The sequence below is a fragment of the Nelusetta ayraudi genome, unplaced genomic scaffold (genome assembly GCF_046127955.1).
Source record: "Nelusetta ayraudi isolate G7.1 ecotype Tasmania unplaced genomic scaffold, CSIRO-AGI_Nayr_v1 ptg000135l, whole genome shotgun sequence".
In the NCBI taxonomy this organism is placed as follows: domain Eukaryota; kingdom Metazoa; phylum Chordata; class Actinopteri; order Tetraodontiformes; family Monacanthidae; genus Nelusetta; species Nelusetta ayraudi.
In genome coordinates this window covers 12,625,022-12,641,027 of record NW_027466185.1, presented here as the reverse complement: position 1 = coordinate 12,641,027, position 16,006 = coordinate 12,625,022, and the positions used below count along the sequence as shown (strand labels likewise).

The 16,006-nt window shown below is 43.0% G+C and overlaps 2 protein-coding genes across 8 annotated transcripts; both read right to left on the bottom strand.

The window, feature by feature from the left end:
* Positions 1 to 1,696: 1,696 nt before the first annotated feature.
* LOC142877366 (heterogeneous nuclear ribonucleoprotein R) lies at positions 1,697 to 9,801 on the bottom strand. Of its 7 annotated transcripts, none has more exons than XM_076011931.1 (15): positions 9,631 to 9,801; positions 8,893 to 9,055; positions 8,692 to 8,810; positions 8,492 to 8,599; positions 8,288 to 8,401; positions 8,030 to 8,206; positions 7,789 to 7,924; positions 7,480 to 7,685; positions 7,241 to 7,390; positions 7,035 to 7,156; positions 6,421 to 6,959; positions 4,473 to 4,533; positions 3,521 to 3,585; positions 3,127 to 3,227; positions 1,697 to 2,959 (listed from the first exon to the last, which is right to left on the bottom strand). In XM_076011931.1, the coding sequence occupies exons 2-12, from the start codon at positions 9,047 to 9,049 to the stop codon at positions 4,499 to 4,501; spliced, it is 1,863 nt and encodes a 620-aa protein (XP_075868046.1). In that variant the 5' UTR covers positions 9,050 to 9,055; positions 9,631 to 9,801; the 3' UTR covers positions 1,697 to 2,959; positions 3,127 to 3,227; positions 3,521 to 3,585; positions 4,473 to 4,498. The 7 variants fall into 7 exon arrangements, with proteins under 7 accessions (XP_075868046.1, XP_075868043.1, XP_075868045.1 ...); XM_076011928.1 differs by having other exon boundaries at positions 3,521 to 3,582; XM_076011930.1 differs by having other exon boundaries at positions 3,127 to 3,585.
* A 417-nt stretch (positions 9,802 to 10,218) lies between these two features.
* On the bottom strand, positions 10,219 to 11,761 carry atp5if1a (ATP synthase inhibitory factor subunit 1a). Its single transcript, XM_076011668.1, has 3 exons — positions 11,570 to 11,761; positions 10,611 to 10,723; positions 10,219 to 10,522 (listed from the first exon to the last, which is right to left on the bottom strand). Exons 1-3 carry the CDS (start codon positions 11,639 to 11,641, stop codon positions 10,381 to 10,383), a joined length of 327 nt encoding a protein of 108 aa, XP_075867783.1. The 5' UTR covers positions 11,642 to 11,761; the 3' UTR covers positions 10,219 to 10,380.
* Positions 11,762 to 16,006: the final 4,245 nt, after the last annotated feature.

Here is a 16,006-nt window from a genome sequence, read left to right as displayed (position 1 = left end):
CAATTAAATCAAAAACCCTCGCTGTCAACGATTTTTATTGTCATCATTATATTTGTTCTTTTAACAAAAACAGCTTCAGAAACACTTGGCAAAGAGGATATAGAAACAGGGAGGGGAATAGAAATGAGTGAAAGTAGAAAGAGGGCGGAGGTAAAACATTTTCATTGCATTTGGAAGAGGTTATACTGTGTTTTCCAGCTGCATGAGGAAAACCATGTGCTCCTACTTTGCCCGAAGGTACAGAGTGTTTCGAAGCTTGCTCTTATGCGTTCCCTCTAAAATCCAACTGTGCACGGGAAGTGTCAAACTCCTTTTCGCAGAAGTTGAACTTCACCTTGCTGTGAAAAACTGTTCCTCAGGGTCTGTCAGGCACTTCCTGTGGAGGGCACTACCCCAAGGCTGCTGCTGGGTTTTTCCAGGTTCTCAAATGTGTCCCTGTGAGGTGCTTCCCACTTTATTCCCACCATGATTAGCGAGCAGAGGGAGGGCTGATTGACTTCCCGGAGAACTGGTTTCAAAAACTCATTGCAGCTTCTATGTGTAAATTGTAATGTGACCAAGGTGTCCAGCAAAGATCAGTTGCTTAATCTGATGGTTCAAAAGGTGTTGAGCTGAGAAGATCAATTTGAAAAAAGAAAAAAGTGATTTTAACATTTAAAAAAAAAAAAAAAAAAATCTGTCTAGAGATTCAGGTAATACAAACAAGGCAGATTACTTTTAAATTCCATTTAAAAAAAATGTTTATGTTTACATTTTTGTTGTGATTAATTATACATAATATGATCAATGCTATATTGTTATATGTTAATAATATTTTTGATTACAATAATTATTATCCCCCCGATCCCCCTCCAAAAATAAAAAAAAATAAAAAAAAATAAAAAAAATAAAAAATTGCACCAATCCACCGTGGATTATAAAAATATTTGTGAAGACATGCCTTCACCAAAGCAAATTAAAACTTGAGTAGGGCTTGAGGGTATTTTCTCCATTTAACCCAAGTAGTTAGGAATTCAGTTGTGAGCAAGAATGCCCTGTTCGCCCAAGTTAAGTGTTCACATTCATGCCTCCAAGACAGAAATATGTTTTCAATAGCCCGGCCGAAGCCCACTTTATTGCGCAAGCGTACATGAAAACCACAGCCTTTTAACTGCATTCTGGAAGGGATGGAAAATTCCCAGCAACAAGCTCGTCACCACAGGCACAGACTTCTTCCAGTCGTCGCTTTGTGTGGGAAGTCGTCCTAACTAGTGCTGCATGTAAGCTTTGGAGATACATTTCATGATCAAAATTTAGATGCGCATTTCCATAACAAAAACAACATTAACCTCCGATTGTATGCACGAAACAATCAGTTTCTAATTTATTTTTCAATTGAAGAACAAATACATGAACTAATATTCACAGGCACGCCAATCAGTTTTAGTGACGTTTGTTGGCAGATATCTACGAAATAGTTTCCGTATTGGGATACTGCAGACTCTTGGTTGACACACCCGGCGTTCTTAATGTGGGCGAAATTCGAGCCCGCCCGTTTTCATCCATTTAAAACTGTTTCCGATCAAACTAAAATGGGCAAACGCTTTAATCCATGGCAAAAACTCGCTCGACATCGTCTTACCACTTCCGGGGTGTGTCCTTGAGACGGCTGCTCTCTGCTGGCTAGAGTGTAGTATTACGCAATTATTAAAATGTATTTTTCTTTTTTAAATCTTTGCACGACCAGGATACTAAATGTCAATCCAGTCATGACATCCATTTAAATGCTCCAGATAAATATATATACATTATTTATCCATTCCTCTATGCCCACAGACTGGAAATGAACCAAATGAATATGCCCCCCATTTTCCGTGGTGATAATAATAAAAAAATATATATCAAAGTGTATAATATGACTGTCCATTTTCTACACCCACTTCCTACTGCAGTTAGCATTGCAGGAGCCTATCCCAGCTTTCATGGGCTGAAGGCAGAATACACCCTGGAAAGGTCACCAGGTCGCAGGGACACCCATTCACACCCAATTTAGACTTCCCAATTCACATCATGTTTTTGGACTGTGGGAGAAAGCCGGAGTACTCAGAGAGAACTCCGCAGACACAGGAAAAACATGCAAACTCCACACAGACCTGGGGATCGAACCCAGGATCGGCTTTCATGTAAGAGTCATCCAAGTTTGGACCAAACTGGCATCATGACCCCCATATTCAGAAAAAAATAGTAGGGTCTAACTTTTTTTTTTTTAGGCTATGTTGAGATTTTGCAAACCTTTAAGTTCCTTTCCAATATGTGTATAAATAAAGTTAGTTACTTATGTACTCCATGTTCCTTAATGAAACTGGCCATTTAGCTCAGTAGCTAGAACTTCTGATTGCAGTGTGAGAGAAGGGGGTTCAAATGCTGCTCAGTACCAGGTCAAACCAACCTATCCAAAAATTAATGTCATGTCACCTTTAGTTATGTTTAAGTTGTTTAAATTGACAACTATATATATTTAACTACATCCTGTAATTTAAGCCTTTGTGTCTAGTTCAGTACAGTGGGAATCAGGGTGAAATGGTTTTACCAACCACTGTCATCAGTACATAATATATTGATTTAAATTGTTTTTCTAAGGCACCAGAACTGCACATTTTAAAACGACAAGAAAATCATTATCAGTATATTAGCACTGACCCTAAGAAACAAGCACTGAACTCATTCACCAATAAACACACCCACCGTCATGACTCTCATCAACTGTCAACACAGCCAGGTTGCTCTGTTTGCAAACAAAATATCAGCAGATCTTTATATGAACAAAGGTTTAAAGAAAGTACACAGTTCTGCTTGTAAATATAATATATTTTAGAAAGTACAATAATGACTCTTTTACATAAATGGCAACTTTGCCGATAGACCTGAAGTTGTCAGCTGTAGGCACTGGACCCTGGACCTCCATTCTGCTGCAGCGCTTCTGTAACCAGACACAACCAGAGCATAAATATTTCTCGCACCACATACACAGTATTACAGGCCATACAATACACAATAGTATGTATTATTTTGACATTTAGGACTTGGAGACCTGAGACACATTTAGAGCCAAATATTTCTTCCAGAGACAAGATGCCACCTTCTCACCTACGTCTTCTGCTGAACCGTGAACTACATGACCAGAGTTTCCCCATGGAGCTCTCAAGTTCAAAGGACAGCAGCAAGTGAACCTCAGTCACCTGCCTCAACTAGAAAAGGTCACATACACGAGGAAGTTACATTTTCAAACAGTATTGAAACAATCACAAAGACCCCCTGTAGAAAAGAACCCAAACTAAACGCGCAACTATATGTATATTTAATAATGATAAAAAAAAAATGCCATTAACTATATAAACAGCAATATTCAGAAAAACTATGTCAACTTACCAAGTCCAGAGAATTAAGAAAAAAATGGGCTATTAAGGTATTAAAAAGTACATTCGAAATACAATCAAGCTGAAACGTTCTGAGCCCTCATTCGGGTAATAAGTAATCTTACCAATGAGTCCCTTCCATTAGCATGAACTCATTCACACCGACTGGGGCAGCTCCTTCTACTGCCTGCTGAAAAGAGGCAACATATAAACAACACGGTTTCTTGTGATTTTTTTTTTTTTTTAAACAAAGAAACACCCAACAAGCTTCGGCAACCCAAAAGCCTCAACTGGGGCAATTGACTTATGTTGCCGGTAACGCAGCGCTCTCTGTTAGTCTTACCTGTGAGAAATACTGCCATCTTGTGGCACTGCGAGGTACTTACATCAGCATTGAGGCGCTGCCCGTTGTCTCTTAAATCAACCAATTCTATTCGGATTGGAACGATCTATTGATCGTATTCATTGAAAATATTTGCAAAACACTGACGTAGCTGTAACTGAATAACCCTCAGGCTTAGAAAAATACCAATAAACAGTGGACAAATGAACAATGGATCACTGGTTCGGCAGCCGGTGGGAAACTGCTACCTCTGCTGGTAGAAGAGGGGAGATGCGCCACCCTACATTTACAGAATGTGATTGGGCAGCTGGGATGATTTGGGGCGCAGCGTGCCAAGACAGGCGACAGGTGTTTACAGGGAATTGGGATTTATACTACTTGCCAAAATCCTGCCTGTCTGCCATCTGGCTTTCTAATCCAGGATACAGAAATAGACTCTTTAAAATGCAATTTTATTTGATTTTAGACTCGTCATCTTCGAGGATATCCACGTACAGTATGCTTTTGACTCCAGAAAAAAGAGGTGATTTTTGATTTCTGAGCAACTTTCCAATCAACATGAGTGCCTTTTGATCTTGATCTCACAGCCTGGAAAGGAAGTCTGATTCACTCCAGAATTGCACAATATTAGCAAGAATACAATGAAAAGGGTCAAAGTGATTACAGCTAGATTCCCCAACGATTACAAATTAACTAGAGGAGAGGAGACAGTACTCTGTGCAAGGCTAGCTCACCCTTGAGTACCGTTCAGGTGAGTTCCTCATTCTAGTGGTGCCGCTCTCAATGCTCCTCCACCTAGGCAGGTTGGAATAAAAGGACAGACACCATGAAACAAAATACATCGACTCCATGGTACCAAGAGGCAGATGCAAGAGAGAGAGAGAGAGATAGTTGGAGAGGGTGAGAGAGAAATAAAAAGACAGGCGATCACTTGCTATGGCAGAGGGCACGTTTAAAGAATTTAAAGAGTTTAAAACCCTTCAGGGAGGTCAGATCCTCGGTGTCTCCACAAGAGCACGGGATGGTTGAAGTGGTGACCGGATTTGGAAAATTAAAAAAGGAAAAAAAAAATGAATTGAAGACAACATTGCACACAAATAAAAGAATCCATTAGAGATCCAATGTCTTGTTCTAACTGTTGCCAGGGTGCCGCTGTCCAGGCCTTACCAGTGCAAGTGAATAATGCTCGCGATTGTCCTTGTCTTTGCAGCTTTTGTGAACAGGTGCACAAGGGATATGCCTCAGTAAATGTCAGCCCAACTTAATATATGCCACAAATAATATTGATGACATCGTTGCAGGATTCTTTGGTTGTGTTCCCAAACGCTGTCCAAATTGGCATGCATCTTTATTTGTTGTCAAAGACAAAGAAGTGAAATATTCCCCTGGCACACTGAGGGTTACTGAAGCATACACTGTTTACCGGCGCCACGCAGTCTGAAAGACAAGCACAATCTTCATGAACTGTATCAGTCCAGGAATGGGTTGATCTTTGAATAGTCGCTGGCAATGCCGTGCTTTGAGCGCAGGAAATCACTGTCGTCTAATGCAAAATTGCACCTAAAAAATTAAGAGGTTAGATTTGTTCAATTCATTTGAATTCTCTGGTCTCATCGTGTGGCAGCACTACTACTTCCGTTTTGTGTGATTATGCTCATGAGACACAAAGAAATTTGACTTAGAAAATGAGATCTTCATCCAAATAGGAAGATTCGAGGTGAAGGAAAATCAAATATTGAATCACAACATTGAATTTGAGTATCTTGACAATTGACTGATGCTCAGCTGAGTTTTATTGAAACTGAACAAACGTAAAAGTTATAAATACAAAGACCATCAGAACAAACCGCTATGGCTTTTAAGGTAAGCCAAACCAAACTCTATTGGGCAAGTTCAAAGAAAACATGGGAGGTTATGTATCAGTTAAAAAAAAAGAAAAACACAATTTGTCTAACTCTAGAAATGCTAGGCATACAATTTTAACATTACAAAACTTTGATGTCTTCCTTCCTGTGGATTCTTTCTCCACCATTGCAAAAAAAATGAAGTATGAAGCTCTAACCATATGCATTTATTTACAAGCAAGACCCTAAGCAACTATAAGAAACCACAAATAAGGGGAGTACAAGAAGGGGAGGGAGGAAATGGGGGCATGGACAAGAATTTCCTGCAAGGCAAAATTCATTATTGGATGTCCTCTCAGACTGTTTTGAGGATAAATGTCCACTTTTTTTTTGAAAATGTTCATAATTGTAAATGTTCGTGGTTGAAAGAATATGGAACATACTGTAACAATAAAAGCATTTTGCTTGTTTTTTTTCTCCTTCTAAACAAACATGTCCAAATGTAACCGAAGGAGTAAGAAATGCTTCACCACAACGGTTACGTTCACTTCTTCAGCCAAAAGACTTTCCAGCCAATCATCTCGAGCCAATTCTGGGGTCTGTCCGTTTGTTTTTTTTCTCGTAAGATATATACAGATTTGACATGAGGGATGAAGAATAAAAAGTCAATCAAAAAAAGTGTTGCCAATCTCCTGTTTTTTTTCTCGCTTTTATCATTTTTCTCTTTTTTTTGTTGTTGTTGTCACTTTGCCAAATACCTTATGGTGCATCTACTTCCACTGCTGCCCATAAGAATCCTGTGAAAACTCCATGGTGTCATTACTGTAACCATAGTTACCGGAATAGTCGGCCCCTTGCTGCAGGGGCTGCTGGGCGATGGGCTGGGACCCCCAGTTCTGTTGGTTGTTGGTCTGGCGGCGCTTGGAGTCGGGCTGGTTAAACACATCCGCCTTCCTCTTTCCACCGACGTTGCCGCCCCGGTTGCCCCTGGCCCCGCGAGGACCGCGGCCCCTCTGCGGCTGGAAAGGGGCTCCTCGTCCCCCGCGGGCACCCCTTGGACCACCGAGGGGCGGCCCCCGCTGGACGTAGCCACCCCGGCCACGGCTCGGCGGCGCGCCACGGGCCCTTGGTGGAGGGGCCCCTCCCCTGCTGGGGCGGGCGCCACGGCCCCTCATGCTGTACACGTCTTCGTAGCCATAGTAGGGGTCATCGTAGCCCCCGCGGTAGTCATGATAGTCGTAGCCGTAATAATCGTCATAATAATCTTCGTAGCCATAGTAATCGGGTGGGTAGGCATAGCCCCCCCGGCCGCCTCGGCCCCTGCCGCGGCCTGGTGGGGGCATGCGTGGAGGCGGGTAGTAATAGTAGTCGTCGTACCTGCAGGGGAGAGACACGCTGAGCTACTAAATTCCCTTCCGGGATGCCGACCGATCGCACGTCTGCGCCGCTCACCCAGAATTCCTGGTGGTCTGCCGAGCTGCCTGCCGCTCTTTCCTCTTCTTGTCCGGGGGCTTTGCCAGCACGATCTCAATTTCTTCTCCCCCCAGCTCTTTTCCATTCATCTCGTCCATTGCCTGAGCGGGGTAAAAAAGCATCCCGTGACTAAAATGTGAGGACGTCGTACACAGAAAGGCAGCGTTGCGGACAGAGCGACGCACCTTCACGGCTGCATCCCTTTCTTCAAAATGGACGAAAGCGTAGTCCTTTAGCTTTTTCACCCGCTCCAGCTTTCCAAACTGGGAGAAGGTCTTTTCAAGAAGTTCTTCGGTCACAGCTGTGGCCAACTTTCTTACAAAGAGCACCTTGACCTACATAGGAAAAAGAAAAACAGTGTTAGAATGTGAAACAGAATTTGTCACTTTATTTTCAGTAGAAACACTGAGATTGACTCACAAACCTTGGCCATGACCTCTGGATCTGGCTCAGCGACAGGATCAGCCCACTCCACAGTGACTGGGTTCCCCCACACCTTCACCTTGCCGCTCATTAGGCGGCGGCGAGCCTGTGCTGCCGACTTGTGGTCCTCATACTCCAGGAAACAGAACCCGCGGTTCTTCTTCTTGTCATCCGGTTGGTGGTACAATATTACCTCCTGGAGACCCTCTGCAGGAACACACCAAAGCAACCGTCACATCCACTGTCATTCACATCTGATGTGTTTCAGCGATTTGCAAGTGAGATTCCTTCACTTCAATTAAAATTTTACCTGTAACTTTGCCAAAATCTTCCAATATACTCTCCCTGGTTTTATTCTTAGGAATTGATCCGACAAACAGGCGGTTGTTAGCAACAGATATGCACACTCCCAAGTATTTGCCAGGGCGGATTTCATGGTTATCACACTAAAAAGGAAACCAGAAAAAAAATGAACAAAATAGCTTTCACATTTCAAATCAGCATCCTTTATGTTGCTTTGACTTTTCATTTGACACTGTGACCACACTCACAAGCTTCACAGCCTTCTGGGCGTCATCCTTATTGCAATATGTGATGAAGGCATAGCCTCTATTCTGGCCAGACAGCGGGTCCATCATTAACCTGAGGTCCCAGATGGCACCAGCAGACTCAAATAGTGGCACCAGCTCATCTTCATACAGATCCCTTGGGATTTTTCCAACAAACACCTAAAGAGAGAGATGGATTTGTTCATGGAACAGTTTCTGCAGCACAAAACTCATTTGCAAAGTGAGAAAAACCTCACGCACCTCGGTTCCGATCCCTGGCTGTGTCCCTTTAAACACATCATCTGGTGGAGGACCTCCATATTTCCTCTGACCTGTGGTGACATCCAAGGTGTATCCTGTTCGCTCCAACAATGCCTGAACACAGACAAACAAATAAATAAATAAAACTTGACTTGGACTGCACATTCTGTTTACACTAATAACCAACATTAAAATGCTGTTTACCTTAATTTTTGACTCATCTGGACCCTTGTTGGAGTCCTGTACTTTGCTGCCTTGCTTTTCTCTCTGTCTGTAAGTTTTCATGACTCCGCAGAGGAAAGCACTTTTATTCTGCATTAGACAGAAGAAGAAACTGCTTATAGCAAGCCAGCAGACAGCCTTCTGAAGCAGGGCAAGAGGCGTAGCTTTTTCCACATGGTTACCTGTACGTGGGACAGATCACTCTCCTTAAACTGCTGCAGCACAGTTAATGCACCCTCCTCATTGAACTCCCGAAGTGCATCGATGGCCCTCTCATCCAGGTCCACATAGGCCACTAAGCCTACAGAAGAAAACACTTAAAAATTCAGTTCACATATCCATCGTAGTTTGTCTGTGTGACGTCTTTCACGGCTGTCGCCCACCAGTCTGGAAGATGTTATCGAGACTTTCTGCCACTTTTTGGGGCAGACCGGCGTCAATGAGGGTCTGGTAGTTCTCCGTGTGTGTTGCCGTCACATCCATGGGCTCCTCTTCTTCCTTTGGCGTGGCCGAACTACCGTTCACCTCAGCAGCAGCCATTCTTATCTGAGTCCGGAAAAAACAACAGCACGTGAATACAGTGATGATTCCCGGGTAACAGGTGTTTTATTTCGGATAGCAGATAGCGAAACTCATACAAAAAACTAAGTTCTATTACAATTATTTAATCCGATGGGTAAATACAAAAATGTACTAAGCTCCTATATAAAGCACTACTATGGAAGATGTGATAATCACTGCTTGCATATGCTGCAACTTTGTTATTGACAGTGCAATACAGTGTACAGTGCAAGCCGGTCCTTCAAGCAGCCGCCGTTGATGAGCGCCTGCGTCCCGCCCCCTTCACATGCCGCTTGCTAGCTTGAGAGCGGCGCATATTACTACATGTACAAACGCATTGTGCTACCGCAATGACTGCAGCATGCTGCATTTTACAGTTTACGACACGGAACTGACCGAATACAACGTTTCTTTTCTCGTTTCGGGACAGCAGGAACACCGGAGAGCTCGCTAGCTAGCTAACGAGCCTTTGCGAAGGCCTCGCAATGCAGAAAAGACACATCTCGCATATCAAACACACGCTCGGCGCGGGGTGCAAAGCGGCGTTTAGTGCAACTTACCGCTCTGATTCGAGTCACTAATTGCGGCGAATACTAAAACCTGGTGACAATCTAGTCGTCGGTCGCATTAAAACGTCGAATTTGAAGGATACGTTTTGTATCTTGCGCACGAGACAAATTTCCAGACAGCCACGGTCTCGTCGTCGGCTCGCCCGAACAACGCCACCGCTCGGCAATCATCGCGAGATTTGGAGGGAAACCGTTCAGTGGCGCCTATGTGCTTACCCTCCGCCCCCCACCGCCACAACAGCACAGGATCTCCTCTTTTAGGTGCGGATTGCGTTGCAAATTAGAAGACTAATTGACCTTGCACAAATTCTGACTGAAACGACAACTCCAATTTACAGCGGAATCTATTCAAGACAAATCCCGGTTTTCTATATAGAGGCTCAAACCTATAAGCAGTTGCAGCCTCGACGCAAGGCAGCTGTGAAAATAAATATTTTCTTAATGGAAAACAAAACAAGTATTTTACAATTAATTTAATAAAATAGATGATAACTCTTCAAAAAAAAAAAAAGATACATGATTGCATTCAGGACTCATCTGCAACACAAATCAATACCCTGTAGACAAAGAGCAGGCTGCTTGTTCAAAAAGGGAAGTGCTTTATTTTGATATTAATATCATATTTTGTATCATTCATGCTTGTCCAGGAATAAATCAATCAATATCTGATAATCATTGACTTGGCAAATAAACAGGGGAAGACTCGCAGGACGAGAGAATTGGTCGGCAGGCATCGCGGCTTCAGTCATCGTGTTTCAGCTTTCTGATTTTGCCCTGGTGGCGGTTGATGTCCCTCTGTAGACGCTCAATCTCCTTCTTGTGATGCTCTATCTCCTCTGAATGATGTTTCCTCAGTGCCTCCATCTGTTCCTTCTCCTTTTGCCTGCAAGTTAACGCAGACTCAGTGAAACAGAAACCAAACTTCAGTGAATTAATGACACTGTGTGCAGCAAGTGTTTACTGCTTCTTACCTGAAGTATCGCTCCTCTTCTGCTGCTTCTCGCCTCCCAAACGCACCACCTGCCTCTCTCACAGCACCTCCTCCGCCACCACCTTTTCCTGCTCCCTTGCCCAACTCTCCAAGCTGAAATAGGCAGAGGGGACATTTCATTATGCCAACTCAAAAAAACTAAGTGGGATGGAATGTCCATGGATATCATTTTTTCATCATTGCCATGTATGTCCAACATAACTAATTGTCGATACAAACTTTTTACAAAGACAGTTTTTATGGTTTAAATGCATTTGATTAAAATCGTAACAACAACAAATATAAGAGTGTTTCTCAATTTATGCTGGTTTTACATTAGGGGCCCACATATGGATCAGAGTACACTTAGCTTATCTGGTGTGTGTAAAGGCATATGTTCACCACACCTTAGTCAACAACTCCTGGTTTTACTTTGAAATTATCAAATGTAAACTAGAATTTTCTTTTTAATCTTATCCCCTGCTTTGTCACTAATGAAGTAACCGAACAGCATTCTCAAACTGATATTTGGTTATTAATTGAAAGCAGACAGACAGGTTTGGTAGAGCCATTTATGTTTCATTCTTGAAACTGGCCATGACAAAATAAATTCTTGCCACGGTTGATTTTTAGGAAATTTTGAAAAACAAGCCTAGCCCTGTAGCTTAGCTTGGTTCAGTTGTGATTGACATCATGAACGAACTAGAGTTAAATGTATCGCTCCGTATTGACACGGTTATAAAAAGTAAAACATGCATCTAAATATTAAGTCACCGAGGTCACTGTTCCTCCGAAACAAATGATTGGCGTCACATCAGAACTCTCCTCACTCATTAACGTGGGGGAAACAAAACAAAACAAAAAACCCGCAGTGGTGACCATCAAAGAGCTAACCGTAAAGGTGCTGTCATAATGCTATGCTAACGCTGTACCTTCTGTCAACAGTTCCCCACATTTTACCTGGTCAGACATCATTCGGATCTGGGAGACTATGCATCTCCTGAGGTTCCCTCTCAGAAGAACTCTTGACATACTGGAATAATAATGCACTCGGCGATGGCGGGCAGCACAGAAAGACACTTCTTTCACCTTTCTTTAGATCAAATGCGGAAATTCGCAGAAAGCTACCGTCTTTTATTGGCACATTTCCTTTCTAGGATAGTGTCGGAAGAACGGTTGTTTTCTTTGAGTGGATTGGTTAGACTGTAGTGCCCTGGCTAAAGGCCAGTTAGGATTGGAGAAGAAATGTCGAAGTGAACCAATCAAAGGCGGACAAAGGCGGGTCGTGCCTTCGTCGTATTAGAAAAAAAGAAAAAAGATCGCTTTATGGGTGTGTATCAACGTGCATTTGTAGAGCTCTCTGGTCCACGTAGGCCTTTTTGCCGCCACCATGCGGTAAGGCGTAGAACCACAGCCTTCCAAAGGAATGCACGGTTATGCTCTCATACAGGTTTTTATTTATTTATTTATTTATTTATTTATTTATTTATTATTATTATTATTTTTTTTTTATCAAGTATACGTTTATCAAGTTAAAGTATATCAGGTGGCATTTATACAACACAACAACAACAACAACAAAAGGAGTAACTTTATTTGGGTGCTATACATATTTATTTCAAAACGTGCTAACATGAAATTTTAATTTGTATTCTTACACTTTTTTTTGTTTTAAATTTGCATGTAAAATAATAATTATATAATGAGTGTATTTACCGGTTTACTCCTGTGATTACCAACATATTTCATTGATTGGGCCCTAAAGGATTTTGAGTGTCATAAAACGTCAAAAAGCTTCTGAAAAAAAGAGTTTGTTTTTTTTTAACCAAAAGACAAACAACTGAAACTTAAAGCTAAACCCAAATTTGCAGGGGACCGTGAACAGAGGGTTAAATACAATGTTCGTAACAAATGAGCTAATGGTATTGATCATGTAAGGCTGGAGTCGATGAGATGTCAATGAGATAGATCTGAAAACAGGTAAAACCGTCAATTAGGCCAGGTTCAAAATCAGGCAAGCTTGCAACGCTGTTGTGCTCAGTGATGAGGATCTGCATGAGCACATAGTGACAGAGTGATAGTTGTGGTCTTTGTCTTTAAAACCAGATAGATTTGAAACTAGAATCCCATTTTTTCAACGAAGAAGAGGAAGTCTGTGCTTTTTACCTAAATGTTCTGTGACACACATTTAACAGCACATAAGACATCTTCATAGTCTGTTGAGTGGTGGTGGGCGTTTAGTACAGGTGAGTCACCAAAATGAAGGATCCAGCCTGCAGGACAAAGCTCATGGCATCAAGGCCTTGGGTGAGCTCATCGGCACTCCACTTCCATTCGGCGCAGACGATTCTCAACAACAGGGGGTGTAGGTGTGCCGCCGCCGCTTCCTGCACCCTGCTGAGATGTCCAGCGGTGACCGTCATGATCTGGAGGCTATTGTCAAACTGAGTGGACACATAATAATGCGTCCTCGGTTTCATATGTACAGGTTCATGGGTGGTTGGAGAAATGTCAAAGTGGAAGTGGATGTTTTTCGAGACCGTCAACATCAGAACGAGGTCAGTTAGGAAACAAACCGTGGCAGTGGTGTCGCTGCGACGGATGGTGGCAGTGTGCCCTCGCACGGCTGCTGCACCGAGCGAGAAACCGAGTGGCTCTTCATGCAAGATCCATATAAATGAGTTTTACTCTTTTGTTATTGCAGTGCAATAATTGGTGACGAACGGAGGGGCTACAACATTAGCTAATAGCTGCCTCTGCTGCATTGTTATATAACGGTTGCAGCCACAAAAGCAAAGCGGTCTTGAACACTTGGCAAGGATGCCTCTTTTGCAAAAAGCAAAAATGATGTAATGAGTATCCTGTTTCCTTGATTAAATGTCAGTTTTTTTTGCGTACATGTTTATATAATGAAACATGGCCTCTAAATCATTCGGAGTTGGACTGAAAGTCTCTCACACAGATGTGGAACGGACTGAATGTTCTTTTCCCTCTGTGGCTATGCATTTCTCTGTCCTCGTGTACGGACTTCCGGTCCAAAGGATGCAGAGCAGCCAGCGATCAGAATCCTTTCTGCGCTGCCCACCTCGCCGGCTCAAGTGTTGCCATAGGAAATAGTATCCTGGCAACAGCACTAACCTGAGCAAAGACAAAGTAAGGTCATGCGGAACAGAAGATGTGGTACAATGCTCCGCCATATGAGCGATTCATTTTCATAACCTCTGCACGAAGGACATCCATTACAATTTTGTCGTACCCTTTGAACATGTTTGCATTAGTTTGCCGAATGACTTTAATGCGAACTCACATTACTGTCGGCACAGCCTGATTTAACAGCCCTCTTTTTTTTGGTGCAGTCCTCTATAAATCAACATGTTTAATTTCATGCAAAATAATCTCCCTGCCAGTGAGCCGCCAGTAATTGCATGAAATAGCTCTCATCTAAAATTCATTCATGCCTCGGGGATTAAAAAAAAGCATGCTGATACACCTCCAGGGTGCAACTGAACCTTATGTTCCGGATTCCACCACATATTTCAGCTGCACTGGCAACGTGTTGTCAAGATAAAGAATATGGCACGGAACCGAAACAACAAATTTTAAAAGATGACGCTTCCCTTTTCCTGGGTGCTGTGTTCTGAGCAGCATGCTGATGATGCAAGCGGCACAGGTTGAACTGAAGATGCTCGAGTTGCACTACACGAACTTTTTGAATGTAGCATTTGCGAGAGTCCCATTTGTCTTTTCTTGAAGTCCTCATGGGCTCCCACAAGGACTGATCGAGGATGTATTGCATCCATAATTGTCCTCTTACGCGTTGTTTAATCACAAACAGCGCACACAGCATAGAATAACGAGTGAAACAACTAGACAAAACATTAGGATTATTACCAGTCCGACTGAGTGATGTGCAATGTTCACACTGCAAACAGAGCCACTTCCATTTCACCTCCCATTCCAATGAACTTGGATGCAAAGTAAAAAACACAATGCAGCAAAGAATAAAGAGGGGAAGCCACTGAAAAGCTACAGTTTTTCCTGAGGGCATTTGATTACGTGTACAAAATGCCACCATAATTCATCCAGGCCCCGCGGCCAAGACATTTCACTCAGAGCCAAAACATGTCACAACACTTAAAGGCACTATAGGAAGAGCCAGAGGAACACTGTAGCCAGCGGTATTCATCCTCAGGAGGTCCATGAAGGTCTGAGGAGACCTCCCACTCCATCAGAGTCTTGACGCTCTTTCATTCTGGATTAGCGAGACCCCAGCTTCTCCACAGGTTTTCTGCGCCATAGGTGGCGGCCATAAGTGAGCAAATTGAACTTTCCAAGCTTCTGAATGGTACGAAAAGTGTTCTATGCACTTCAGTGTGACGGCTGTCCCCGTTCCATCAGTAGCTGGTCATTAGCGTCTCCCAAGTCCAGTCCGACCCCTGCTGTTAGCTCAGCTCTGAAAGTGCTCGCATGCTCCAGAATATCTTTCTCAAGTGGCTGCTGGCATTTAGCTATGACGCACAAACGCAGCTGTACTCCAGTCGGCCACATCTGCAGGCGTTTGCCATTAAGAGGTAAAAAGGAGCAGGGAGGAGGGCTGGGAAACCGCATATCAAAACCAATCACGCGGGAGGAGATGGGCGCATGTCAGGGAAAACAAAGAGGCCCGTGTTTGCATTCATGTGCTTACTCAAGTGCTCGTTTTTCCGGTTGTTTAAAGAACTTATAATATCACCGCTGTTGCCGTCGCTGTGATTGCCATTAACATCTATGAATGGTAAAGAGAAAAAAAAAAATCCTCCAAGCGGTATTCAGCTTTTAGACCGCAATTTAGATTTGCACGAAAGGGCAAAGCAAGATTATAGCACAAAATGTATCAGACTGGAAATAAAAACATTCTCAAACTAAGTCACTAAAAAACCTTCACGCACATAATATCTCAAAGCCTTTTTCAGACAACAAAGTTATGTTTTTTCTTCCTTGAAGCATTTGAACACCAGAGAAAACAGGCCAGCGTCGACCACCGCGCCGCATCACACTTGATAATTGCATTAATTTCTCCGGCTTGCTCACAACCCAAACTGCCTGTAGAAAAAGAGACACTCTCTCTTTGTTCTCGCGCTTCTCCCCGGGAGTTTTGCAAAGCCCATCTCCGCTCATCTTGAGGATTATCATCGGCCGTTTCCATGGCGACAGCCTCCAATTAATAGACAGCTGAGGCCTCGCCGTTACTGCCAGCAAGGTGCTAATTGATCCTGCAATCCGAGTCAATAGGGATGGAGGATGGTGGGTGATGGGGGTTGGATGAGAATTACAAGATGAGTGTAAAACGCTTTAGGATGTTATTAGCGTTGTGATGCTCCCCATCCTCCAAACAAACACACAAATACCCCCCAACAC